This window comes from Solenopsis invicta, chromosome 2, assembly GCF_016802725.1.
Source record: "Solenopsis invicta isolate M01_SB chromosome 2, UNIL_Sinv_3.0, whole genome shotgun sequence".
NCBI classification, from domain to species: Eukaryota; Metazoa; Arthropoda; class Insecta; order Hymenoptera; family Formicidae; genus Solenopsis; species Solenopsis invicta.
Window position 1 is genome coordinate 19,828,335 of NC_052665.1, and position 27,999 is coordinate 19,856,333.

The window sequence follows — 27,999 nt, forward strand, 5'->3', positions numbered from 1 at the left end:
GTCGGGTGTCGAAACAGCAATCCGACGGCGTCTCTCGATCTTGTCGGCTCGGGTGGGAGGGTTCACGCGCCGCCGTTCGCTGTCCATCCAGCGTCGCGCGGGCGGGAATAAATGCGTGCGGGTGCCGCGCGGATCGCGACCCGTCCCCGCGAAGCTCTGTGGCGCCGCGCCGCGCGCCTTGACGCCGCGAGTGCTCACCGACGGGTGACGCCGTCGCCATGTTTGTTGTGTAGTTTCGGAGGGATGATAAGCGCACGCGACGGCGTTCGGGGGATTTTGAATGAGACGCGTGTGTGAACCGCGGTCGCGTTACGTCCGTTCTGTGCCGGCGTGCGAGCGCGCCGGCCGCCGCCGACTCGCTGCGGAGTATGGTAAGCAGAATCGTGAACTTCGTTTGGCGCCCGGCCGGGCCGCGACGCGGACCGGCCACTGATTTTCGCGCGGATTTTCAGCTGCCCGACGACTATCTCACTCCGTGGTTCGCCGTCGCCCCCCTGCTTCCGTCGCCCGCTCCACTCCTTCCGTCGTTCCCGCCGTCACGGCGCGACGTAACGTCACGTCGCGCTGTCAAAAGACTTCGATGGGAACGGATGGCGACGAATGGAGCGACGCTCCATTCCTTTCCAACTCTCCATTGACCGGCATCGGTGAAACGTCTCTCCCGGCGAAATCGGGTTTCGCGACGCGACGTGCAGGCGGTGGGCCGCATGTAAATCGATATACGGCTCACTGATGTGAGCGTGTGTGCGTGTTTGTGTGCGCGCGTTTGTACACGTATGTGCTTCTACGTGCCAACGGAAATATCACGGCGCGCGTGGGTGCCGTGCGATTTAAATGTGTGTATGTAACGTGTATGCGCGCGCGCGCGCACGTGTTTGACGCACACAGATGCGCCTCTGGAACGCCCCTTTTTATGAAACGATCGAACTTCTTTCCCGCGCGATCTTACCCGGCGCGAAACGTCCCGCTCGTTGATGCGAGACATCTCGACCATTCGAAACCGTCTAGCGACTCGCGACTCCTTCGTTTCGTCTTCCGAAGCTTCCGCGTCCTGCGGTACTTGGACAGATCCGAAATCGCTCAGGTCAATATAAATAATGATTTCTATCATGTGCGCGCGTCATGCTCGGTCATATTGAAAAATCGTCGCGATAAAAATTTGGGACGATATTTTAGGGAAATGCTTTTGTTATTGCTAGAAAAGTGATTTTAATAAGTAGAAATTTACTAGATACTTGCATTTTACTTGCGTTATTTATATCATTCTTGTTTGTTATCAAGATTATTGTGTCGTTTCAGGACACTTAACAACTTCGTTGAAATGTGGCTGAGAAGCGAGCGGATTAGCAGGAGATTGCGTGGCCGTTTAAGTTTAAGCGGTGTAACGGCGTCAAAGACAACCGGGCATCGAACGCAAGTTGCCACAGCGAGAAAAGTACAACATATTAGTAATAGTAGTCGAGTAATAACGTCAAATAAATGCAGCCGGTTGAGTCAGTGGCGACGTAGATCGTCCAGTTTTCTAAAAGAAGTAAGTCGAGTGTCGTTTACAAAGGTAACATTGTTCGTATTGTTGAATCATGATATGGTATCGTAGAACATTTGGGATCTTAATACTCTATACATATTCTTTTTCAATACCTTATCTATACTTAAACTCTACACAACACTTTTGAGTTAATTTCATTGCTTTAATGTAAGAACATCAATATCTCTAAATTAAAAAGTATTTGTATTCTTGAAAATTGTATATAAATATTGTAACTAATTATAGTGTTCTTAGTTTTTTATAAAAAAAATTTCTAGGATAAAAAAATTATCAAATTGTATACAGTGTTAACAGGCAATTTTTTCACTTTTTAAAAATTAAAATTATAAAAAAATATTTAATTGCTTTAGTGATCAATAACTGGTGCTAAAGTCTATTGAAATTATTACTGTTGTAGGCTTGTAAAGAAAATGTTTTACACTTTGCCAAATCTACGCCTATTAGACGGGAAAGAGGACCTCGTAGAAGAAAATGCATAAAACGTTCAATGGTTACGTCGACTCCTTTGCATCGTCCTTCACCAATAGACGCAGTTATTGTAAGTTGCTTTGTGATGAAGAGTTAATGTGATGTTATACTTGAGGTAGCAGTATAAAATATGTGCTTTCTATAGTCTGCTAAAATCGCGTCGCCATCTAAAGTTTCGGAGGAGTCCAAGGAAAATTGGAATGGTGGATCCACTCTGCCTCTCTACTCACCAGTAACGAATGCGGACTCACGTAGTTCGATGATACCGCCGGTACATGACTCGAAATCTTCCATACCCAGTGTATCGTCGCTCACATGTCTAATGCCTCCGGTATCCATAGGCTCACAATCAGATCTCACGTGCTTGCTTGACGATGAAGAAAACAAGAACAATGGTACTTGTATACTTCACACACTACGTAGTCAAGTCTTAATGCCAAAATTATATCTTTACCTTTATTTTATTTCCTCTCCTTTTTTTCTTGTAGATACTACACTACCATTGTCATTACAACACTACTCCTCCTTATACGCGCATGCCGAAACGTCTGCGGAATACTACAGTTTGATGCACTCAACGTCGATATACAACGTTCGTACCGCGTATAACTCGTCCGATAAAAACTTCTCAAACGGCGGAAAGTATTCGCTAATCGATAACAATGAAAACCGCAGTGATCTCCCAAAAGATCAATATGCTATTGAAACAGACCCAACAAAATATGAAACAACTGCTGGATATCCCAGTACAAAATACAGTATACCAGCAAGTATGTACAATATAAATCCTCATCATCCATCCGATACGAATGGCAATCTTAGTGACAAATATGATTCCGAGGACGTCGACAGTCGTTATCACGAGGTTGAATACATGGAGGTGGGTAACGAGGAGATAGTAGAATCTTGCGATGTAGAGAACATGGTTACTCAAGTTCAGGAGGATTGGGAGCCGTTCGATCCTTACGTCTTCATCAAGCACTTGCCGCCTCTTACGCCGGCGATGAGAGCAAGATGCCCGGCTCTGCCACTCAAAACACGGAGCAGTCCGGAATTCAGTTTGGTCCTGGACTTGGTATGCTCGATCAACATACATGTATTGTATTGCACTATACATATGCATGGAGATAAAAGTCTTAACACATAAATTTGTATGTATTTGTAAATTTTAAATCCAAATATTCAAACACATGGTTCTCATTATCAGATTCTATCATATAAAAAATTAATACGATATAATATAATCGAAAATGCATATCATGTATTATATCATATATGTGTGCGTATTATAATATCATATTTATATAATAGATTTATGTATATATTCCTAATTTTATATTATGTTTATTGTGTTACATCACATTATATTGATTTTCTAGATGATAGAATTCATAGCATTTCCATCTTTGTACATTTACAACATAAGAGCTGGTTGATAACTTAGTTACTTATAAGCCTCTTTTAGCTAAATTTGCACAGTTCATCTTTTTTCCTTTTCTTTTTCCATTGGAGAGAAAAAGAAGAAAGTTAAACAGTGTGAGAAGTTCAGATAAAAAGAACAAATCTTATGGCTCTTTCATAGGATGAGACATTGGTTCACTGCAGTTTGCAAGAACTATCCGACGCGGCGTTTCGCTTCCCAGTAGTCTTTCAAGACGTAACGTATACAGTATTCGTCAGAACGCGACCATATTTTCGCGAATTTCTTGAACACGTCTCGTCGCTCTACGAGGTGATTCTGTTCACGGCGAGCAAGCGGGTGTACGCCAACAAACTGATGAATTTGCTCGATCCAACCCGGAAGCTGATAAAGTATCGTCTGTTCAGGGAACATTGCGTCTGCGTTAATGGGAATTACATAAAGGATTTGTCCATCTTAGGCAGGGATCTATCTAAAACGGTTATTATTGACAACAGTCCACAGGCATTTGGATATCAGGTAATTTAACAGTTTCCATCATTTATCTGACGTAGTCAATAACGAAATATGTACTTGAGAAATCATGTATGTCTTGTGTTATAGTTAGAAAATGGTATACCCATAGAAAGTTGGTTTGCCGATCGTTCGGATAACGAGCTAATGAAGTTATTACCATTTCTGGAAAATTTGGTAAACTGGGTAAGTTAGTTTAGCTGCTTTGTAATACATTGTATATTTACTATTTTATAAACAAAAAATACAGCTATTTTTTTAATCATGTTTATCGCAGGGAGGTGATGTAAGGCCGCGCATTAGAGAACAGTTTCGACTATTCAGCTTTCTACCGCCGGATTAATTTAAATAGCGTACACAAAATTTTAAGGTTGCCGAGGTATCTTACCCAACAAAAGAAAAATACAAAATATCTTAAAGATACTAAATAGATAAACAATAGTTATTCCGTGACGCGTAGCATAAGTCGCTATAATATAACACTTTACAATGTTTCACAAATGAATATGCCTGTTGGTATATATATAGATGAAATTAAATACTTCTAGATCTTTGGAATTACTGTTCCTGATTCATTGTTCGTAAAAACGAGTATCTGTGAACGAAATTGTTGCATACACATGTGCGATTTTGTTAGTATATTCGTTTTAGACTTGAAGTCTGAAGTTAAAAAAAGAAATAATCAAATGTCATGAAAAAAATATCAGTGAACATAATAGCTTTGTGATTTACTGTATAGTTTCTATTAATACTTCCAAATGAATACAAAGTCTCTCCATGACGTGATTATATGACTTCTGTATATATTAGATATCGTATATCTTGCGTAAAAAATATTATTTCACAATTTATTATCGTAATACAATACTTAAGAGCATTATCTATATGATTGGTACCTCATTTTTCTTTCTGTCTTACCAGTAAAATATACGATCTCAATTTGTTTATTGTGCTAGAGTTTCTAAAAATAATTTTTGACATTTTATTTCAATTATATTTTAGCGAGCTCTCCTGATTCTGTTATATTCCAATTATGAATCATCATTGCTTATCATTAAAGCAATTTTCTTTTTAAATACCTACATCTAGATTGCAATTCTTGAAAGTTCTTGAAAAGAATATATATATATATATATATATATATATATATATATATAATTTACACACATACACACGAAGATGTTAAGAATATCTGTCAATAATTATATAATTATACGCATCATATAATTATATAATTATACACGATTACATGTGCTACATTATAAATTTGTGTATAATTCATAGCATAAGGAGCATAGACCGATATTAGTATCAAAAGGAACAGAGTTAGCAGCATAATGTAACAGAAGGCATCGCAGAAATCTTACATCTCGTAGCGTTTATCATAGTTTAAGATTATACTCACATTATGCACAAACACATAATAATAAAGCAAATCCGATTGTTATTCATGAAATTATTTGGATCGTGTATAGCCAATCATCCTGGAACGTTTTTTTTCCCAAATAACGATTGTGAATCGTTTTCATTTTGCATATTGCAATAAATTAGCCTTGTAATGTTTGTTATAGAAATACATTGACGAGAGGCAAGAATAAAACAAAACAAGAATATCAATAAAACAAGAAGTGTAACATAGACAGATTTCTCTTAATATGCGTTTCAATGACGCGGATAACTGAAACGCTGGAGACAAGAAACATTAACTGGATATTTAATAGATTCAGAAAGATTATATTCAAATTTTACATTCAGTCAGTACACACAGACACACAATACACACATACACACGCGATGTACGCATTGAAAAGTTACTTCTCCCGAATCTGCATGCAAACAAAAAATGGAGAGAATGGTGTATTGACTAGAAAATCGTTTTTCCCTGATTTACTGTACAACATCGATAGTATATACTTTAACCTAACAGCGCGCTTAATAATATATATTATACTATTAATTACATACTTCAATAAAATAATTATAAATATATAAGAACGATTATAAATATCACCAGGAACATTGATATGACAATCGGCAGTACATTTTATGAAAATGTGAGATTTTATCTAATCAATAGCTTCCAAAATCGTGCTATTTGAATTGCTTCAATACCGTGTTTTGATACGTTTTTATTGCTCGGTATTGTGATATCGCGTTTGAATTTAGTTTAGATAAAGATTGCAGCTTTTTAATTCGATATCCTCGGTGGTTTAATTCTTGAACTCCAGCGTTTCATTAGTCTGACTGTCTATAGCTTGAGGAGAAAAAAAGCTGAAAAATGTGCAATATTACGCATTTAAAAGACACTATCTGTAAGTATCATGGAATGATCAACTTTAATATATCTATATACATACATACATATATATATATATATATATATATATATATATATATATCATGTTTATAACAATAGTTAAAAACATTATTAAAGTGTACTACATGTCATGCTTTAATTTACTCGCACTTCAGATATATCCATCTTGCAGCGAGAGAAAATAAGGCTATCTTTATAATTAACGACCATCGTTATCACCGAGGAATCGTCAGAATCGAGAATCATTGGATGTTGCAAAAATTCTCCTTTATATGATCGTCCTTAGCTGCGTCCGTGGCAAAACACAGGAATTTCAATTTACGATGAACATAATCGGTGTACCGCAACTCGATGTATCTGAAGTCCGAGTAGAGTTCTATCTAATCCTCCGTACGCTGGAAATACCTAATCTCGATGCGTTTACAGAGATTGACTAGCTTCGGATGGCCCTGCACGATTCTAGCTAGTTTGCTGTCGAGTAGCGGCGTCGTGATTATCGTGAATATATGACCAAAGACCAAGGCATCCAATTCGTTGGGTTTGCTACATACAAAGTCATGCGAAAAGAATTTCGTTAATGTCGCATCTCGCGATATATATGTATTTATAAAATCGTTACATGTTTACTTAATAAACTAGATACATTTTGTTAATTTATCGACAATGTAAAGGAATGCTCGGAAAGGGGAGGAAGTGATTCTGGATGCGATCGAAAATCATCCCATAGAGTAGCCTTGGAGGAGGACTCGATTATTTCAAACTCTTCTGCAATCTCGTTTCGTGTTCCGGAACTAATGTAGTAAAGTTTGACTCTGAACATATGTTCAATAAGTTTGGGAAATTGACGAATTATAGCGGCGACGTCTCGATTAGAGGAAAAGGGGAATGATATAAGAGTGTGAACATGACCATACATCAGGGCATCAACTTCGGTGGGACTTATGAAACAGGATTGTAATTTGTAAGTGTTAAATAACTGAATACAAAAGCAAAAATTAATGAAAAGAAATTTAAGAACTACTCACTCTTTTCCAAAGAAAAATTCCTCGTCTGCTAGCCTCTCGGATAATGCTATGCAACACTTCTTTACATCGTCAAAGACTTCGTCTAAGCTTTTATTGTACCAACCAAGTACACTGAGTTTTTTTATGACTTCTCGTCTTTTCTGCCAGTTCAAATAATAATTAAGCGGCCAGGGATACACACTTCCGTGCCTCTGCTTTGTAACCCCATCCAAAATTGCTGGGTCCACCCAGCAGATGTACAATTCAGCATTGACAAATACATTGTTAACAAGAGATTGATACGCTCTCATGTCCACCTTGCCAGCAGGATCCAGATGATCAGACAGACTTATTCCTTTACTTCCTATATGTGCCACTATACCATCAAACTCGGATATTAACTTCGTGCCGCACTTGATGAAAGGCACGCGACCTGACGGTGACATAAACTCTGCATTTTTTCTCGGCTCAATCTGAAAATCGAGCTGACACATCTTGAGAAAGGCTTGTACTGCCAGGCAATTTGCATTGTCGGGAAGCAGAATCTGTTCTACTTCATAAGGCTGGTATAAAGTGATCGGTTGTGGCCATGGTTCCTGAGCTGTTACAAAAAAATACAGATTATCATTAGCGCCGCGTACAAGCTGGTTCATCTATATTCTCTAATGTAACACTTACATAATCGGTACTAGTATAAGCATACATGTGACAAACTACTGAAGGTAAAGGACGTGAGCAAGAAAATCGGGACGATTAACGCAGAGTACCAAGGGACAAGTGATTTGTTCTTACGCTATTTACGAATTCGACGGTAATCGTGCGAGAATACGCGCAGTTTTGTTTACAGTTTTGTTAATGCGAGGTTAGAGTTCCGTGGTTAGGGACTTGTGGGGAACGGTGGTTTGAATAACGTGAACTTCTAGAAGTTACCTTCCAGTTCCACCGCGATCGAATCGCCCAGCAGTACGTGTGGCATGTTTACGACAATCGTGCCCGTACGGCGATGCTTGACGCTGCCTCCTCAAAATCCGCGTCCGATGATCGCCTCAGATCAGTCAGATCGTCTTGCGTGAAAGCGCCACGAGTGAAGCGAGCAGAAGCGAGTGGCGAGAAGTGAATTGTACGCACCAACATGATAAAGATATGTTTTTCTACCATGCGCACTAATTCTCGCTTACGAGCTCGTAAGCAGACGAATTTTTAATTCATTGATTGATTTTTGCTTTGTAAAAGTTGCGCATAGTGCGATTGATCAATCGATGAATTAAATAACTTGCATAACAATACAATTTACGACAAAATAAACTTGATAGCAATTAACTGAATCAGTGTTAAATTCGATTAAATTCTAATCAATTTTCCTAATAGCACAGGGACGGCCTAAGGACGACCTGTCGGGACGAGTGGGATATTCTGGGGACTACCTGTTACAGTCCCGAAACGTCCTGTGGACGTCCCGTGGACTAGCAAATAAGCGCCTCATTTTTGCCTATGGACGTCCCGTGGACATCCCATCGGGAGTCCTAAAGACGTCTATTTGCAATATACATACGCATTTCAGGACCATTTTAGGATATTTAAGGAATATCCGCGTAAATATATTATATTATTACACTACACAATTCCAATGAGCAAAACAATATTTTAATAACATTTTAAAAAACATTTTTCGCAAAAAAAAATCGGGAATTTTTTCTCGGAAATTTCCAAACGGTCACCCATCCAAGTGGCGACTTCGGTGAACGTTGCTTGATCTCCGTGATCGCTACGATCCCTTGTGATGATCTGTGAACAGTTTATGCTAATATGTGTATATAATAACTGATAGATTAAGTAAATATATATTATCGAAAAGAAGAACTATTATAATTAAACCATATTATTCATAAAAATGTATATAAAATTATAGTTTTTCTACTGATTTTTACAAATGCGGATTAGCGTCTGGAATAACTTTTTTATTATTATTTGTTTAAGAACGCAACTAGAAAATATGTCAATATAATACAATAATTAAATTAAGTACGAAAAAATTTTGGTAAACCTTTACAAAAGGGGAGCAGCCTCTGACGACCTTGACCTTGACATATGTTATCAATGGGAAGATACTGAGTGACATACACAAGGTTTTAAGTAATGCTCACTTTTTATTAAAAAAATATCACTACAGAAAGAAAAAACAGTTTTTTTTACTTATTTCAAAAAATATTTATTTTATAAAAAAATGTGTCAAACAAAAAATGAAGCTAGTAATAAGCTCTATAAAAAAGGTCATATACATATTTTATTAAATTTTAATACTTTTGTCGTTATTGTAGAAAAACTGTTTTACGTCAAAAGGGTTTTCGACGCAAAACAGTTTTTCTACAATATACAGAGAATGCGTGGGCGGGGGAGGGGGTCCGCCCCTCCCCTTGTACCCCCTCCCCGTATTTTTTCTAATCTAACCCACTTTGTCTCAGGTCCACTAATGACGGGGTAGGTGTGGGAGGGGATGGGCCATAATTTCAAATCTAATATTGCAACGTCAATTAGATATCCTTGGTCAAATTACAATTAAAATAGGGTTAGGTTGGGTTAGAAAAAATACGGGGAGGGGGTGCGGGGGAGGGGTAGAGCCCCTCCCTCGCCCAAGCATCTACTTTTCACACAAAACTACTAAAAATAAAAAATAAAAATTATTTTAAAACAGTTTTTCTACTATGACGACTAAAGTATTGAAGTTAGATAAAAAATGTATATAACCTTTTTTATAGAGCTTATTACTAGTTTCATTTTTTGTTCGACACATTTTTTTGTAAAATGAATATTTAGTAAAATAATTAAGAAAAACTATTTTTTCTTTCTCTGATATTTTTTTAATAAGACGTGAGCATTCCCTGCCTGTACCGGACGTAACAAAGACGTGCTGTTTTGATCACAAAGTCGCAGAAAATATGATACGTCTTGTGCACGTCGCTGCGACGTAACTAAATAATTTGAATGTTTTAATTAATTAGCTGTTTGTTGAATATTCTTTTGTATTATGACTTATATTTTAAAGATAAATAACATTTCACTTTTTAAAAATGATGTTTTTCATTTAATGTAATTAAATTTAATACGTAATTGTGAAAACGTTACGTAGAGTAATGTACAGTTGGGAAATACTATCGCGGTATCCGGCTATCCGGTAAAAATCACTATCCGATGCATCTCTCATAATAATTTCCTTAACCATGCAATTATAGTCACAAATACTTTTTCTCTGCGTATAGTAGTACACGAAACCGTCACTAGATGGTTGTTATGGCGTTTTCTCGTAAGAAAGAAAACACGTAAATGGTATAAAAGGCGGAGCATTATAAGATTTTTCACTGATGTTCTATTAGAGTAGAATAATTTTTCTGATGAATTCCCTTGAAAATAAAATCAAGTGGAAGATGTTTTAATTTACCATGTGATTAAAACTAACCTTTTTAAACTTCCAATATTTGGAACCATTATAAACATAATAGATGTAACCATACATAAAAAGTAGAATATTATAATTCAGAATTACTATAATTTATAGATCGCACCCAAAACCACCATAAATTACAGTTGAATTATGGTAATTGCAATCATTTTCTTCTCTCAGTGTAAAACTATTATACATTTTATCTAGCAAGTATTTTACGTACATAATGCAGTAAAAACCAATCTTAATTTTTCAAAATTCGTCGATAATTTTCAGGTCACAATTAGTGCATAAGTCACAAAATACACGTCATTACAACGTCGCTGTCACCAGAAATGGGGATGTTAGTTACGTCTCAGCGACGTCTCAATTATGTTTCAAACACCAGTTGAGACGTCGCTGAGACGTAACATGCGACGAATTAGCACGTCACAGCGACGTGCTTGTTACGTTTGGTGCAGGCAGGGTTACTTAAAATCTTTTGTATGTTACTCAGTACCTTTCCATTGATAACATATGTCAAGATCAAGGTCGTCAGAGGCTGCTCCCCTTTTGTAAAGGTTTATCAAAATTTTTATTAAAAAAACATTTAAAAAACATTAAAAAAATATTGTTTGATCATTTCCTAATAGCACAAGACGTCCTCGGGACGATCCTGAATTCGTCCTGAATTTGTCCCGGGACAATAATAGGACGGACTTAGGATATTATACTAGGATGAAAATTTCAGGACTTTCCGAGGAATGTTAAATTGTAACGGTATGTCTTTTTTCGCGGTCGCGGATTAGCGTCTTAGCTCGCCGGTGCCAGGGTCGAGAAAAGAAGGATCTCCGAATTGAAAAGAAATTAACAAAATATTTATTTTAAATCAATATCTCCTCACACTCCGTGATACAAAAAAATAAAATTTATTAGGGAGAGAGGAAGTTAACACCTTCGGAACTCGTATTCCCCGGAACGTTTGTTTACACGCGGAAAGAACTTAAACTAAATTATAGCGCTCGCGGTGTCGATCAAAATCTTAAGTCTAAATGCGAGACGCGAATCTTACAAACGAACGCTCGGAAATATTACAAGTAACGAGGACTTAATGCTAACGCAACTTAATAACTATCGCTCGCCTGAGGAAGGAGTCAAGATACGCTCGCTTTGTTCGGAGGACACTTGTTCGGACGGAACGCTCGGGACGGAGGATATCCAAGGAAAATCCGGTGAGGAAGTTGTAACTCCGGGTAAACGCGTCGTCGCCGACCGAGTGAAATTATTTTAAATGTGCTCTGAAAATAAAACGAAAATTAAGAATCGAAATTACAGGACAGGTAACAGGTAAAGAAACGAGTAACCGAGTACGCCCGGTATCAGGGGGCCGTGACCGGCCTGTGTCAGGAAACCGAGAACGCTCGGCACAGGAATGCCCGGTGTCAGGGGTTTTCAGGAAACCGAGTACACCCGGTATAAGGAAGCCGAGAACACCCAGCCAAGGAGCTCCGAGTACTCCCGGAGTGTCGGTACTGGTGATTTGGAACCGACTGGTTGCTCCTTCCTGGTGTGGCTCCGTATTTATACCCAAGGTATAAATACAAGGGTATGCTCGTTCCGTGTCAGACCACTGCGCATTCCCACCACTTTTCCACATTTTGTCCAAGCTTACGTCACACTCGTATGAAGTCGGAATGAATCGGATATGATCGGTGGCGTGTTTCGCTCCGAATGTTCCGATGCTTCGATTCATTCATTACTTGTTTCGTAACCTTAAATATATTTTGTAAGGTTTTAAAGTGATATAACGGTGAGTGACTCGGTGTTAGTATATTTTTTGCATGCAAATCCAATGACTTGTAACGTGAAAGGTTGTAGAAACTATTTGGCGAAGTCCAAAAAAATTGAAGGAAATTCAGTGGAATATTTTTCCTTCCCAAAAGATCCAGCGCTTTTCAATAAGTGGCGTCAACCCACGCAACACGCCGACGTCTTTTAGACGTCTAAACGACGTCCCGTCCGTACGTCACATGACGTACTGAAGATGTACCGAAGACGTTCAGTAGACGTCTTTTTATACGAAAAATGTGGCGCCCACAGACGTCCAATAGACATCGTTAGTACGTATAACGGTACGTACCAAAGGCATCCAATAGATGTCATTGTACGTACTAACGAGGTCTATTGGACGTCTTTGGGCGGTACATCGTATCACCCAAAGACGTCCAGTAAATATTGTTATATCCTTCCAGGGGGCCTAGATTACGTATCTTTTCACAAAGTAAAAATGCGAAAAGTGAACAGATTTAGATTTCAACCAATAAAATTATAGTATACTCTAGCGAATTCTTTCACTTTTCGCATTTTTACCTCGTGAAAAGATACGTAATAGGCCTCCAGGATGTAAAATGGATGTAGTGTAGACGTTTTTGATGGATATTTCTGAAAATAGCATTTATAGAGATTATTAAATTCGAGAAAGTAAAATCAGATTAATTTTATTATAAAAAAACACAGCTTATAAATGCTTATATATAGTACAGCTAAAATGTATATATAGTTATGCAAACATTTATTACAAGAACTATTGACTATGTTCTGCATATAGAACCATATAGGTAAAAGAAACATAAAAAAAGAAAGTTCCTCATTTTTAAGACTCATGGGTTATCACGGCCATATTAAATTCTTGCTATCAAAGGCAAGAAATTAAACCCTACTTTATTGTGCGTTCCATTTTCAAATAAAAACATTTTGATAAAAAATAACTGGATGTTTCCAAACACTTCTAAAATTGATTGAAAACTCGGAGCGTAGCTTCTAGCGTGCTTGAAATCTGTGCGGACGTGAAATGGCATGGTTTCTTTTTTTTCCTCCTTTTTTCCATAGAACAACGCTGGCCAAACTAGGAAGCATCATAGTCATCGGCGTTATATTACGTGTGTAAAATGTTGAACAAATGTCTATCTTCTCGCGCGCGCGTATTCATAAATCACGGAATAAACCTTTGAACGTGTGCAGTTGCACAGATCTTCGAATTCACGTACAATACCGTAAGGATTTATTTTTCCATTTCGAATATTTTTCAGACTTTCTTTGTTGTGACACTAGGTCAAGCAAAAAGTGTGCAACGAGGGAAAAATTACAAATACCGATGCGTGTCGAAGTTCAATTGGCTTCTTAAGATATGGAAGTGTTCTTTATTTCTATAAAAATGATGTAAAAGATCATATATAAAAGAAAAATCAGCGCATCTTTTATATTAATTCATGTCAAATGTCGGCTCGATTCTGTTCCTCATTGCACATCTATCTGCGTTTACACAAATACTTTCAATAATGGATTAAAAATAATAAAATACACACAATTTTCGTATATATAGCAGCACCGATTGAGTGCGGTATAACTTAAACTCGGATTAATTTCTAGAAAACTAGATTCATATTCGTTTAAAAATAAGTTGAGAATACTGAATATATTATAAAGTGGAACATGTAACTTCGAAATCCTTCCTCTCTAATGACAATAGGTTTTTTTTTTTTTCTATACGGTCTTATTGCTATCTCTCAGTTTTATGCTAAAAATAATATCCGGAATTCATTCGACTTGCCTGAGAGTTTCGATTTTTTACGAACTCATACATATACGTATAATAAAAGGTTGACTATTCATTAATTCAGCGCAAAATCTTAAAAAAAGAGTACGCAAGCGCATGTTAATCAAACATCACGTTGGACTAAATATTACTTCAGTACTAGAGAAAAGAAGAGACGAAAAGAAAGACGGGGAAGAAAAAGGGGGGAGGAAAGGGAAAGAGGTAGAAGAGTTAAAGAATAGGCGATGGCGATGACACATGCAAGTACAAATTACACATTGCACATGTCAAAGTTGCCAACAAGTTTCGTCCACTTCATTGGAAGAATTAATTGCTAAACCATATCCCATAACCCCATTATCACGTCAACGTTATTTCATAAGCATTTAAAGTCTCGACCGCGAACGGTCGCGACTTCTAATCTCGGCTACCGTCACTTTTGAACAAAATTTCTCTGCACACTGCATGTGTATGTGACAAAGTCACATCACACAATGGAATCTATCTATATAACAAACTAAAATATGTTTGGACATCGCGACCAGTCACTTCTGCTCTTGTGATCCCAATATTCGCCATTATAAATGAAACAACGGCTGTCCGTGTACGGATCTTGCTTCTTCTTGAACCACAGCGGTTCGTACGAGATAGAAAATCGTAGATAGATTAACTTTGATAGAAGTTATTTCGTCTCATCGCAAATCTTCGGAATCCTATCCGATGCTCGCCAATCAATTATTGTACTTTCAATGACACGATCATCAATATTTTTGTACCGCTTTTTCACAGCATCTGTAAGTGACAAATTAAAACATTTTATATTTATTTGTAAAACAACTAATTTTTTTACTTATTACAAAATTCTAAAATTCCATATGTATACCCAGTGAAAACAACCTAGTCAAAATAATGTCAAAGTGCCATCAAATTAATGAGAAGTATGATGTCAAAATGAGTGCAAATATGATATCAAAATAATGGCAATATGACTGCATTACGTCCCATACCATGATTGTAATTTTGACTGTCATTTTGACGTCTGTTTGACAGTCAAGATGACAGTTACAGGAATATATATGCACAATTAAAATTAAATTATATTAAATAGGAACAAAATAAAGACAAAATATATTACATACGGTACAACAGTTTCACAGATAAATTAACATTATGAATATAATTTCAAAAAAACAATAATACGGAGCTACAAGCCATCACTTGGTTATTTAATACATTAACCAAAGGATTGTACACGTATATCATGATAATGTTATCATATGATCATATTATGATGTTTCTCTACCACCAGGCGTAATGAAACCTTAAGAATCAAATTCAAACGAAACATTTCACCTTTTATTCTGTCCTATAAGTGCTTGATAATGTCTCAGGAAATTCCGGATCTCAAAAATCTTCTGGTGTATTTGGTCGCTCATATTTGTATCGATGTTGCGATAACCCAGGGTTCGAACCTGGCACCTCCGGAATCTCTGGTCCCGGTGTCTTACCACCTCGACCACTGGGGCACAGTGATATTTCTCGCAATATTCGTATATGAGTGACAACGCATTGCATACGCAATGTATTGCATACATTGAGGCTACGGTCAACGTGACGCTACAAATGCTTTGGAGCGTTCTTCTTCTCCTTCTTTCTTCATTGAAAGAAAAGAGAAGAGGAATGCTTCGAAGTAGCCTGAGAAGTATTTCTGGCAGCAATTATTAAGAATCATGCTCTTATGTAGGAAGTGTCACATATAAAAATATCATACCCAGCAAACACAGTAAATAATAGTTATATAACTTGTGTGTGTCACGTTATATAACGAATTTTTACATTCTAGCAATATTGTAGTTATGTAAAATTGAATTGTTGATATTACAACACAATAACTTATAACAGTTATATAACTGCCGTTTATCAGGTTTGTATAACAAACATTTCATTTTAATAATATAACTGTTATAAAACTGAATTATTAATACGACTCCTCCCTGCTAAAAATGTGCGATTAAAACCGATTAAAACGGAATTCTTTTTAATTGATTTTAATCTGTTTTAATCGATTCAATCCACGAGCGGATTAAAAAGTAATCGGTTTTAACTATATACGAATCGTAATTGATTTTAATATCGCTTTCGTGAATTATTTAAGTGTAATGCATAATATATAAATTTTTAAAATTTTAATTCATTTGCATTAAGACTCCTAAATACTCTCAGCGACCACGTTTCAAAATCCTGACATTAGTAGCGAGAAATGATATGCTGAAACGCTAAAAATTCTTGTGTGCTATTTTTTAAATAAAAAGCTATTTTTATAAAATAACATTGTACATCATTTTTACTAATTTGTAAAATTGTTCGGAAACTATTTTTTTCTTGACGGTTGTCAAGAATTATTAATTGCCAAAAAAAAAACATAGCTTTCGGACAATTTTACAAATTTGTTAACGTGATTTATAGTATTATCATCAAAATATCTATTTAAAAATGGTACATAAGAATTGTTAGCGTCTCAACGTGTCACATTGCATTAAAATTTGATTTAATTATAATTTATGAAATTCTGTAATTTTGAATTAAAATGGATTTAACAAATGAGTTCTGGCGCCACCACTAGGTGGCCACACCGTGGAAGATTTTCTCGTGAGTCGAATGCGGCCACATGCGTTATATCTAGGCGTCACGGCGGCTGACTCCCTAACTCATACTTCAGTGAGACTTTTAGGAGCTGCTTATTATAACCTCGAGACGAATACTCGCTCTCACTTTTTTCAAACATGATGTGTATGTGTCGAACGCTGTTCCATATAAAATTTTATATTTTTATGTGTAATTTGTATTGTTATTTAATTTTGTACTTAAATGAAATGTTTAATTCAAATTTAATCTTTTTTTAATCCTTGTTAACGAAAAAGGTACAAGAAATGTTTTTTGTTAATTAAACTGTTGCGTCCGCGGATTCGCGAGGGTTGCGATTCCGGGACGTAGATCTGGTTGATTGGTTAATTTTGGAGTTAAGGCAGCTGTCACCAGTCGCGGCTCCGAATCGTGTGATAACACGGCCGGATACGCGACAAATTCCTTGTATGGGAAGTAGGAGGTATTGTAGGAAGATATATTATTAGGTGATTTATGAGTAGGTTTAGGAAATGTAGTAGCGTTTTATTAACGCTACTGGAGTAGTAGCGTGCGTGCTCGAGCTTGGCGTGGGATTAAATGAATGACAGAGCGAGTAATGGTTGAATATAAATGTGTATGTATTTTCGTGATTATGGAATCGTAGATGGTTACATATGGGGGCTGCGGGTAAAACGTCATCTTGCGAAAGAAGCGCTTTCTGCCGCCGGGATACGCGCGGTGAGCCCTTCGTTTGCCCATAGGTGCTTCGAGCGAGACATGGTAAATTTAAGACGGGTGAAGGATTGCCACGTTAATGCGTATATAAACAGGTAACTTACCGATCTTAACGCGAGAGAGAGAGAGAGAGAGAGAGAGAGAACTCGGTATAGAAGATCTACGAAATTTAGTGAAATAGATTAGTGATCGAGTATATGTAACGAGTGACGAATCCGCTGGGTCGGAGTGGTTACCCGTTAGAACGCCTCCCTTAAAGGAGGAAGTTATACGGGGAAAAGAGGGGACGATGAAAGTGTGGAGGAGTCGCGCTAGCGAATCTTCCTCGACGGGTTGGGAATGGAAGAAGGACGGTGTCGAAGAGTCGCGTTAGCGAATCTTCTTCGACCCCGCAGGAAAGAGGGAGAGAGAGAGAGGAGACGTCGAAGAGTCGCGTTAGCGAGTCTTCTTCGACGCCGGAGGAGAGGGAGGGAGGCAGAGAAACGAGTGAGGCCACACTCTAGCGAGAGCTAGGTGAGGTTCAACCCTCAGGATCTCTGGTGGAAAGGAGGGAGAGGAAAAGAGGCGATCCGACCGGGGCCACCCCGAAGACCAACGTCTTCGTCAGGAGTAAACCCTCCCGTCGCTGAGATCGTACCTGGAGGTCTGAATGTTGGTGGTCGCCGATGGCAGCGAATCTCACTCGACCAACAAGACTGATCTGAATTTCGAGCTCCGATTTCGCTCCTTATATAGGCAAGGATATGGGCAAGAGGTGTCGCGGGACGATTCCTCAGGTTCGCGGAAAATTCGGAGCGATAGTTTTTCGTAACGTGTGGCCCTTAGAAGCCCGCCCCGTTCCGCGACCGCGCGGCTTGCGCCTATATCGCGCGAGCGCTTGTAGACTTCTCCGGGGATCGCGACTCGCGGGGGCACCGCATACCAAGCCCCGACGCGAAATCCAGTGCCCAGGAAATTAATAGAATTTAATAGAATTTATATTGAGAGTGTGCGAGGCGATAGCGCCAAGCACATGCAATAGTTTTATGTATAAAAAGTTAAGGTTTAATTATCGTTCGTAGGAGATTGATTGATTCAAAATTATTTGGCATTTTTATTGGCCGTGATTTTAAAGTTGTTTCGATCTGAGTTGCATGGCACAGCAGTGGGAAGCGTCCATGAGTGGATCACGCTTAGATAATAATAAATTTGCCATTCTTAATATTTCGTATTAAATTGGAAAGATGAATAGAATTCCAACGCGCGGAGCTTGTCGGTATCAGAGGGGGCCGCGAGCCGAGGGGTCGGCGCGCACGATGTTTGTCTCGCGCCGATGGACGCTCGCGGGTGTTCCGCGTCGAGGGGCGACACGAGGTAGCCAAGCCGTATGAAATTTGAAATCGAGCGATATCGACTGATGCGGGATTTATCTAATTGATCGGAGGATGTTTCCGGATTCTGATTGGGTTATTATTAGTACGGATGGCGCGGAAAAATGAAAATTTTCTCGCCAGACGTAACAAAACATTTATTACATTTACATTAATGTATTCTGTTTTAATAAATCTATTTGGGTTTTGATTGGGTTTTTATTTTCAATCGGTTTTAATACTATATTTTCGGTGCAGAAATCCCGATCGATTCGGATTACTTTTTTTTTTATCGGTTTTAATCGTACATTTTCGGCAGGGCTGTATAACAAATATGATACAACTGTTATGTAACTGTTATTTTTCTTATGAGTGGGAAATTACAACTAACATGGACATTACAAGTAACGCGAATGTTATATTGCGTGTTACTTTCGATTTTATTTTATTAACATTGCTGTTATGTAACTGTGTTTGCTGGGTACCTATTAGTACCAAGCACGTAGCTATGAATTTTTTCGTAGTTCTACACGTAGTTAGACAATACGTCTACAAATTATTACTTCCTCCTTGAAAAAATTCTTTATAAATTTTACGGTCCTCATCAACTGTCTAGTTAGCTCTGGCCAAAGTGATACCTGTGTACAAATAAATATATTTTTAATCAAACTATTAAACTATTACAACATATAACCTAACTTGTCAGCTTTCTCGACATGTGAAAAAAATGTGTTTATAGATGTATTGGCATAGATATACGGTTTATGACACGGCTTTATTGCTTACGACCACGATCAAATAAGCGTTACGATAGATGTAGTTCTAGCTTATTTACATGCCCCACGAGCGGAGATATATTGCGACGCAAAGTCCAAAAGTAAAAATTTTATATTAAGCGAGGGGCCATTCACTCAGCTATTGGATATACACGTGATTATAAAGTACAGTTGATTACAACTGATTACAGTTGATTACGATGTGATTACAACTACTAAAGTGATTTTATACGACTGTGTGAAATCGATTGTGATCACAGTTGATTTCATTGTGATTACAAATGATATCACAGTGATTACAAATGATATCATTGTGATTGCAGTGATTACAAATGATTTTATTGTGATTGCAAATGATTTCAATAGTATTACTTGTTTTATTGCTAATTTTAAATGTAAATATTGTTACAAATTTATCATAATTTTAAATTATAATATATAATAATAGAAATCATTAATTAATGCTTTAAATAATTTTAATATGATTGATTAGATTTTATTTAACTTTTAAAACAACATGCCAATTCTTTAAAAAGTTTAAAATAATAATATATATAATATTATACGAGTATTTATTAAATGTACATCATGAAAAAGTAAGAAAATAAAAAGTATTTTATAGTATTCATAAACTTTATTTAATTCAGAAAGTAGCTTGTTATAATAATCATAAAAAAGATATAAAAGTATGATATAATAATTATAAATACTTTTTTATCTTTTCAAAAACATCATGGCTTAACCTTAAGTTTAAATCAGTCATGCATGGAGCTGAAATAGTTATAACATATTGTTTAACATCTATGTACCCTTGTATTTCCATTTGCACTGGATTTAAGCATTCTTCCTTATTATCTACAGAGTACCAATGGCACAGTGCTCCCACAATATTTTTATTGCCTTTAATTCGGGCAGTGTTACTGGAGTATTCTCTTGCCTTCCAGATTTTTTTTTCCATATAGGCAAATCCAAGGACAAAACCTATTAAGCATTTTTTTATCTAACCGACGGTTAAATTTAGCGGCCTGTTCTTACTATTATTATGCCTATGGAACTTTCTCGTGTCTGTCTGACACCCGACGTGTGCGAAGTCCTTATGCGCACACGCATAAGCATCTCGTGGTCGCATGTTACCAAGACTGATTTCGTTCTGATTTCAAACGACTCGCAATGATTTCACGTGATTTCTCACTTATTTTTTTTTTATTACACTGATTACACTTTTAGTTTTATTTAAATGATTTCAAAATATATTGCAAGATTACACGTGATTATGAATTGATTTCACTATTGATTACACGTTATTACAAATTAGGTGTACACCTGATTTCATTAGTGAATGGCTCCTCGATATTAAGATACTTACGTAAGATACGTCGACATCTCTCAATAATATATATATGTATCAAAAATGTCACTTTCACTACTTTCAAAGGTATAGAATTAACACGCGGTCTCGTCCCGGCGAAAAGCAAATGGAGGAGGCTGTTGCACACAGGACGTGTTGCACAGGATATAACATGTGCCGCGCGGTACGCTCACAACGGACAGATCACTAAAAATATGCGACGCGACTTACTAATTACAGAACGCGATTGACTAACGCAACTTAATTAAACTACGACGCGGGACTGCGGACTGCCGACGTTAATGCTAAATACGACCAACTCAGAATTGGCGCGCACAACGCACAACCAGAACAATGGCCGCTGCGAAAGAACGACGCGCGTAACATCACGCACGACCGGCACATGACACGTGACACGCAACTCGCACGCCATTCTCGACCAATTAGAACGCGCGCATCACTGGCGGCACTGAATCGCGCCAATGCCTGCGCTCCACGCGAGAAAGACCAATCCTAGGCAAATTAAGCTATAGTAGCCGCTGCGCACGCAACCTGTACATACATACATGGAATGCGTTCCGATATTTGCTGCTATTAAAAATCTGTAGTATTATATATATATATATATATATATATATATATATATATACAGGATGTCTGGTAATAATCGCCGGACCTCTTGTATGCAAGTAGAGTGAGTCAAACCGAGTAGAAAAGTCCTCAATCATTTTGCGAAATTCGCAATACTTATTGAGAAATTAATTGAAAAAGATCACGAGCGAGCCAGCGGCAGCGCCCCTCCCACTGCTTCGCCGCGCGCCTAGTACGGGGGTTACGGTGGGAGAGTGGGCCGTCTCTTCTGGCCGCGCGGCTTCTACTCGCGTGGATTGGCCGATCTTTTTCAATTAATTTCTCAATAAGTATTGCGAATTTCGCAAAAACAAATACAATGATTGAGAACTTTTCTACTCTGTTTGACTCATTCTACTTGCATACAAGAGGTCCGGCGATTATTACCAGACACCCTGTATATATATATATAAATTACATTATATTAGATATTTTAAAAACCTGTAGAAATACAGGGTGTTTCAGACCACCCGTACACCCCTTTTCTCTTCGCAGGATTAGGACCAATCAAAAATATGTTCAGACGAAAGTTGTAGGGTTTCAAAAGATCTATTCAATGATCTTATCAGTTTGACCTTGGATGGCGTCGCCAAGGTCAGATCGAAATCACATTAAGTTTTTTAAATGGAACACCCTATTTTTGATTCCAGAATCTAATAGCTGGTATCAAGACCTTTCCAAAACACTATAAGAATGTTTATTTTCGTTGACTACTTTCCGAGTTGTGCGGCTTGAAAGTTACACTACCGCCAGCATCAGCATTACTCAAGATGTACCATGTGGTGGTTACTTAGTCGGATTTAATCTTGTGTGTGGGTGTGTGCATACGTGCATGCGTATGTGTATGGGGGAGGAAAAGGGGAGTCAAAGTTTTATGTACTCTGCTTTTGTTTATTAACTGGATTGATTATGTTTGATGATCAATCATGTCCAGATTGACTGTATGCATTTTCCCGTGCTTAGCATTATCCAGAATGAACGACGTGGACGTGACGAGAATTTCATCCCATTGGGGTGCTTGATTCACGTGAGTCCCCTTGCCTCTCACGTTTGGGGTGCTTGATTCACGTGAGTCCCCTTGCCTCTCACGTTTGGGGTGCTTGATTCACGTGAGTCCCCTTGCCTCTCACGTTTGGGGTGCTTGATTCACGTGAGTCCCCTTGCCTCTCACGTTTGGGGTGCTTGATTCACGTGAGTCCCCTTGCCTCTCACGTTTGGGGTGCTTGATTCACGTGAGTCCCCTTGCCTCTCACGTTTGGGGTGCTTGATTCACGTGAGTCCCCTTGCCTCTCACGTTCGGGAATGAATGAGTGTATGTTTTGTTAAGCGACTAAATGTTCAAAGTGAGCACCATTCTCTGCGATGCAAGCATCAACTCTATTTTGAAAATCATTGGTTGCTCGAAGAATTTCCTCGGCACGTAAGGATCGAATTGCTTCACTTATTCTACGAATCATATTATCCCTCGTAGTCGGACGTTCATGATAGTCCAAGTTTTTTATCCTTCCCCAGAAATAATAATCAAGGACGGTGAGATCTGGTGATCGGGGTGGATAATTGATTGGACCGTATTTGCCTATCCACTTGTCGGGGAACATAGTATTTAATGCCGCACGAGCAACTCTCGATGTATGAGACGGACATGCATCTTGTTGGAACCACATGTTCAGGCGCAATTGCAGAGGAATATTTTCTAGTAAGACAGGAAGATCTGTCATTATCAAGGCGGAATATCTATCACCGTTTAGATTTTCGTCAAAGAAAACAGGACCTATGATTTGACTTCCAATAATTCCACACCAAACATTGACTTTCCAAATGGTTTGATGATCTACTTCTCTCAACCAGTGAGGATTATTTTGTGCCCAATAACGAGAGTTCCAAGTATTAACAGATCCATCACTTTTAAGTGTACATTCGTCAGAAAATAAAATTTTCAAGTGGAAATCAAGTGGTTGCTGTCTTATAAAGTTGCAAAATACAAGTCTCTGTCTAATATCGTTATAATTCAACGCTTGATGAACAGACATTCTGTAAGGGTGAAATTTGTTATTTTTTAGAATGCGCCAAACACTGATTTTACTAACACCAGAATCTTGTTCTCGTCGTCTTAAAGAATCATAAGGGTTCAATTCTGTCGATGCAAGAATTTCCACTGTTCTTTCATCCATAATCGGACGACGAATTTGTGTACCTTTGTTATGTTGAGGCTGAACGACACCTTTAATTTTGATTCGTTTAGCCAAACGTGAAAAAACATTTCGCGAGTGAGGAGTCCGATCAGGATAACGTTCCCGCCACAATCTTTCCGCTGCAATGAATGTACCTCGACACTCACCTAAAATTAGCAGCATATCATATGCTTCTTCATTGGAATAGGACATGGCTAAATAAACCTAGACTAATAAAGAGGGTCGGATTTTTGTTGCGCGATTGATACTGATATGACGGTTATTGAAGACGTAGGTGACAAGTTTGAGAGAGTTATTGTCACTCGTGTTGAGTTGAGTCACAATAGCGTTGTGGTGAATACATCTCTACTACATCCTATGCAAATAACAATATGTATAAAATCACGAGTTAGACATCGTTACGCAGAAAGCCGCGCTCGTTATTGCTCGTGTGCTACCGTTAAAGTAATAATGTAATTACATAATATTATGACATACATATGTATGTGACTATCTACGGTCGCGACAGCTAACTTTCACGATTTTTCATGATCTGTTTTTGTTGGCCCGGCTCGCGTGTTTACTTTCTTTGTGTCGGCTGCACGGCTTTCTGCGTAACGCGTGATTTTATATTGTTATTTACATGGTGTTGGCGGTAGTGTAACTTTCAAGCCGCACAACTCGGAAAGTAGTCAACGAAAATAAACTTTCTTGTAGTGTTTTGGAAAGGTCTTGACACCAGCTATTAGATTCTGGAATCAAAAATAGGGTGTTTCATTTAAAAAACTTAATGTGATTTCGATCTGACCTTGGCGACGCCATCCAAGGTCAAACTGATAAGATCATTTAATAGATCTTTTGAAACCCTACAACTTTCGTCTGAACATATTTTTGATTGGTCCTAATCCTGCGAAGAGAAAAGGGGTGTACGGGTGGTCTGAAACACCCTGTATATATATATATATATATATATAAATTTTAGTTATTAATCGCAGTTTGTACGTTTTTTTCTTTTTTTTCTTTTTTTATAATTCTCATTAGACTGCTGTCGCAGTTTTTAATTTTTTGTTTAATATAAAGAAACATGAGTGACGAACGGATACGATTAGGATACGAACGGATACGGAAGGTTCATTAACTGCAGAAGCAGTCGACGAAGTAATGACTCCGTCAACATCGAAGGAAGGTTCATTAACTGTAGAAGCAGTCGACGAAGTAATGACTCTGTCGACATCGGATGAAGTTTTGATAAATCTTGAAGAGACACCGACATCATCAAGTATGGAAGCTATGTCTTCAAAAATGTAAGTTATAAAGTACTAGCTGTTTATAGTATTTTTTTTAACATAAAGAAACGAAGTTTATACAGAGAATTTAAATGTTATAAATATTTAAAATTATCATTCGGTCAATTTGCTGGTTTAAAATTAAAATGTACAAGTTAAATATAAAATAAATAGAAACAATATCCGAACTAATGAGATTAATAACATTAAAGTGATATTTGTGATGTTGGATTTGTTTCACTCTGCTGTTTCATATTAATATTACTATAAAAACTTTATTACTGTAAATGATTTATTATAGTTTTTTCACTATTTTCTTTTAGACATTGTCTGGAACTTCAAGTAGCCGAAATGAAGAAGACAATAGACAAATATGAGAAGGCGAGACCGAAAGAAAAAAATAAACTCGTGGAAAGGAAAATGTACGAGTTACTGGGAAAAATGTTTAGTCCAGGACAAATACGGATGATATTGAATCCTTCACTACAGAAGATGAAATGGTCTTCCCAAGATATCGCACACGCGATATCTTTAAAATGTGTCAGCCCAAAGGCATATCGTTATTTGAAAGATGTTCTACAAATACCACTTCCAGGCCTTTCAACACTAAGAAGGTGGGCAAGCACAGTTGATGTTGAACCGGGTGTGCAATCCTGTGCGCTTTATTGTATGATTGCAAAAAGTAAAAGCATGTCATATTACAAGACTAATTATGTTAACTGTTGACGAGGTTTATGTAAATAACAAAATTGCGATAGATCGCAAGTTAGAAAAAGTAGTTGGTCCCCATAAGACTTGTCAGTGTGTGATGGCAAGAAGTCTTTTTGCTTCTTGGAAACAACCCATTTATTATCAATACGATGAAGCAATAAATTCACAAATTCTCAACAATATTATATCACAATTGCATGACGCAGGTTATACTAGTTGCTGTAACTAGTGATATGGGTCCGGGTAATCTTAAGTTATGGTCAGAACTAGATATAGGCATGCATCCCAAAAAGTCCTATTTTCAACATCCTACATGCAATAATTTAAAAGTATTTGTTTTCGCAGATGCTCCGCATCTTCTCAAGTTGCTGAGGAATCATTTTCTCGACCAAGGGTTTATTTGGAGAGGGAAAACAATAGGGAAGGAAATATTACTTAAGTTGCTCTCTATTAATGCAAGAGATTTAAAAATTTGTCATAAAATTACTGTGTACCACTTAAATGTAAAAGGTTCTGAGAGACAGAAAGTTCTTCCTGCTGCATAAGTCTTATCCAACACAACAGCTTCCGCGATAGAATGGTGCGGCCATAAAAGTTACCTTCCGAATTTACCATGTCAGGAAACATCGTACGTTATTAGACTGTGTAATGACTGGTTTGATATTTTTAACGCGAAATCTATGTATGGTAAACATAAGGGAAAAAATGCGTATGGCATAAATATTAAAGATCAGAATGAAATTTTAAACAACATGACGGCTTTTATTAACGAAATTCGGATTGGAAATCACAAAACTTTGTTATCTTTTCAAAAAGGCATTTTAGTCAGTAACACTTCTTTACAACAACTATTACCATACTTACAAGAGCATTACAACACTTCCGATTTTTTTATCACTTATTTGATAACGTACCGTCTCAATCAAGATGTATTAGAAAATTTTTTCTCATGTATACGTTTAATGGGATGTGCGTACGATCATCCAACACCTTTAGATTTTAAGTACCGATTAAAAAGATACATATTAGGTAAACATTCTAGGAATGTACTGTCAAATAAATCTAACGTTCAAGAAAGCAAATCGAATGAATCTGTTTTGGTATCTCCCCTTAGCTGCGATGTTGTTAAAGAAACTGTGTTAACGGATATGCTTGCGTCTTATGTTTAAGAAGACGACATTACTGAAACTTATTATGAAGAAGAAGAAGTGTGTATTGACGAAACTCCACATGAAAAATCTGTTGTGTTAGATCCGATATTATTCCCAGTTATGATGAAGAACAGTTATTACAGGCAATAGAGAATTTTAATGTAAGCGAGGCTATCGAAGAAGAGGGTTTGAAATACATAGTCGGATACGTATCGTTTAGGTTTAAGAATAAAGACCAAACATTAGGTATTGAAACGCGCCAATTAGAAACAACAAATAATCAAGACTGGTTACAATTTATTTCGAAAGGAAAATGTATATATCCGAGTGACAAATTGTTACAATGTGCACATATAGTAAATATTGAATTTAATAAATATCATGGACCTAATTTAAATAAAGAACAATTTATATTTAAAAAATTATTAAAAAAAGTAGAACCAAAATTAAAAATAAAAATTCTAAAAGAAACGTTACTATGCCTTATTAGAACCAGGACATATACAGGGTGAGTCATTTTAATCTATGGACCCAAATATCTTCCAAATAACGGTATCTACAAAAAAATGGTTTAGATAAAAGTTGACCAGGACAGAGGGGGTCATTCAATTGTACCATTGGTTTTGACCTTGAGGTCAATTTTGAAGGTTATTTCAAGGTCACGATGGTTTTTTTAAATGGGACACCCTATTTTTGACTGCGGATTTCGAAAGAGCGGAAAATTTTACATCAAACTTGTCTTATGAAAAAATTGTTTTTGCGACCTTGGAAAGGTCAAAAATGAAGGTGAAAAGCCTGAAAAACGATCTGGTGTACTTTTTCTGAAATGACGTGGTTTTCTGGGTAACACAAATGTGCATAATGCTTAAATATTACTACTTGCAACGTTTGGCTGGATTCTTCGACGCACGCCTATTGCTCCCCTCCCACCGC

The 27,999-nt window shown here is 37.4% G+C and overlaps 3 protein-coding genes across 6 annotated transcripts; 2 read left to right on the forward strand and 1 right to left on the reverse strand.

The window, feature by feature from the left end:
• On the forward strand, positions 1 to 5,406 carry LOC105205500 (CTD small phosphatase-like protein 2). Of its 2 annotated transcripts, none has more exons than XM_011174872.3 (8): positions 1 to 371; positions 1,300 to 1,531; positions 1,947 to 2,087; positions 2,163 to 2,412; positions 2,506 to 3,092; positions 3,600 to 3,956; positions 4,041 to 4,136; positions 4,228 to 5,406. In XM_011174872.3, the coding sequence occupies exons 2-8, from the start codon at positions 1,322 to 1,324 to the stop codon at positions 4,291 to 4,293; spliced, it is 1,707 nt and encodes a 568-aa protein (XP_011173174.2). In that variant the 5' UTR covers positions 1 to 371; positions 1,300 to 1,321; the 3' UTR covers positions 4,294 to 5,406. The 2 variants fall into 2 exon arrangements, with proteins under 2 accessions (XP_011173174.2, XP_011173172.2); XM_011174870.3 differs by lacking the exon at positions 1 to 371 and adding an exon at positions 419 to 1,084.
• Positions 4,155 to 8,645, reverse strand: LOC105205499 (metaxin-2). 2 transcript variants are annotated; one of them, XM_039445876.1, is made up of 4 exons: positions 8,202 to 8,645; positions 7,293 to 7,872; positions 6,673 to 6,810; positions 4,155 to 6,221 (listed from the first exon to the last, which is right to left on the reverse strand). In XM_039445876.1, the coding sequence occupies exons 1-4, from the start codon at positions 8,245 to 8,247 to the stop codon at positions 6,161 to 6,163; spliced, it is 825 nt and encodes a 274-aa protein (XP_039301810.1). In that variant the 5' UTR covers positions 8,248 to 8,645; the 3' UTR covers positions 4,155 to 6,160. The 2 variants fall into 2 exon arrangements, with proteins under 2 accessions (XP_039301810.1, XP_039301811.1); XM_039445877.1 differs by lacking the exon at positions 8,202 to 8,645 and adding an exon at positions 7,950 to 8,091.
• On the forward strand, positions 8,234 to 27,470 carry LOC113005547. Of its 2 annotated transcripts, XM_039445880.1 has the most exons (4): positions 8,270 to 8,391; positions 24,999 to 25,222; positions 25,528 to 25,818; positions 26,261 to 27,470. In XM_039445880.1, exons 2-4 carry the CDS (start codon positions 25,080 to 25,082, stop codon positions 26,352 to 26,354), a joined length of 528 nt encoding a protein of 175 aa, XP_039301814.1. In that variant the 5' UTR covers positions 8,270 to 8,391; positions 24,999 to 25,079; the 3' UTR covers positions 26,355 to 27,470. The 2 variants fall into 2 exon arrangements, 1 of the variants encoding a protein (XP_039301814.1); XR_005574145.1 differs by lacking the exons at positions 24,999 to 25,222; positions 25,528 to 25,818; positions 26,261 to 27,470 and adding an exon at positions 8,640 to 8,969 and having other exon boundaries at positions 8,234 to 8,391.
• The last annotated feature ends 529 nt before the right edge of the window (positions 27,471 to 27,999 follow it).

Excerpts from the sequence above, each read along its gene's own strand:
- LOC113005547 (XM_039445880.1), top strand. The coding sequence starts at position 25,080 with ATGACTCCGTCAACATCGAAGGAAGGTTCATTAACTGTAGAAGCAGTC. Across the intron at positions 25,223-25,527 it reads GAAGCTATGTCTTCAAAAAT|ACATTGTCTGGAACTTCAAG; the intron begins GTAAGTTATAAA and ends ATTTTCTTTTAG. Across the intron at positions 25,819-26,260 it reads GGCCTTTCAACACTAAGAAG|ATGCTCCGCATCTTCTCAAG; the intron begins GTGGGCAAGCAC and ends TTGTTTTCGCAG.
- LOC105205499 (XM_039445876.1), bottom strand. The coding sequence starts at position 8,247 with ATGCCACACGTACTGCTGGGCGATTCGATCGCGGTGGAACTGGAAG. Across the intron at positions 7,873-8,201 it reads GATCGCGGTGGAACTGGAAG|CTCAGGAACCATGGCCACAA; the intron begins GTAACTTCTAGA and ends TTTTTGTAACAG. Across the intron at positions 6,811-7,292 it reads GAATTTTTCTTTGGAAAAGA|CAAACCCAACGAATTGGATG; the intron begins GTGAGTAGTTCT and ends CTTTGTATGTAG.
- LOC105205500 (XM_011174870.3), top strand. The coding sequence starts at position 975 with ATGCGAGACATCTCGACCATTCGAAACCGTCTAGCGACTCGCGACTCC. Across the intron at positions 1,532-1,946 it reads CGTCCAGTTTTCTAAAAGAA|GCTTGTAAAGAAAATGTTTT; the intron begins GTAAGTCGAGTG and ends TTACTGTTGTAG. Across the intron at positions 2,413-2,505 it reads TGAAGAAAACAAGAACAATG|ATACTACACTACCATTGTCA; the intron begins GTACTTGTATAC and ends TTTTTCTTGTAG.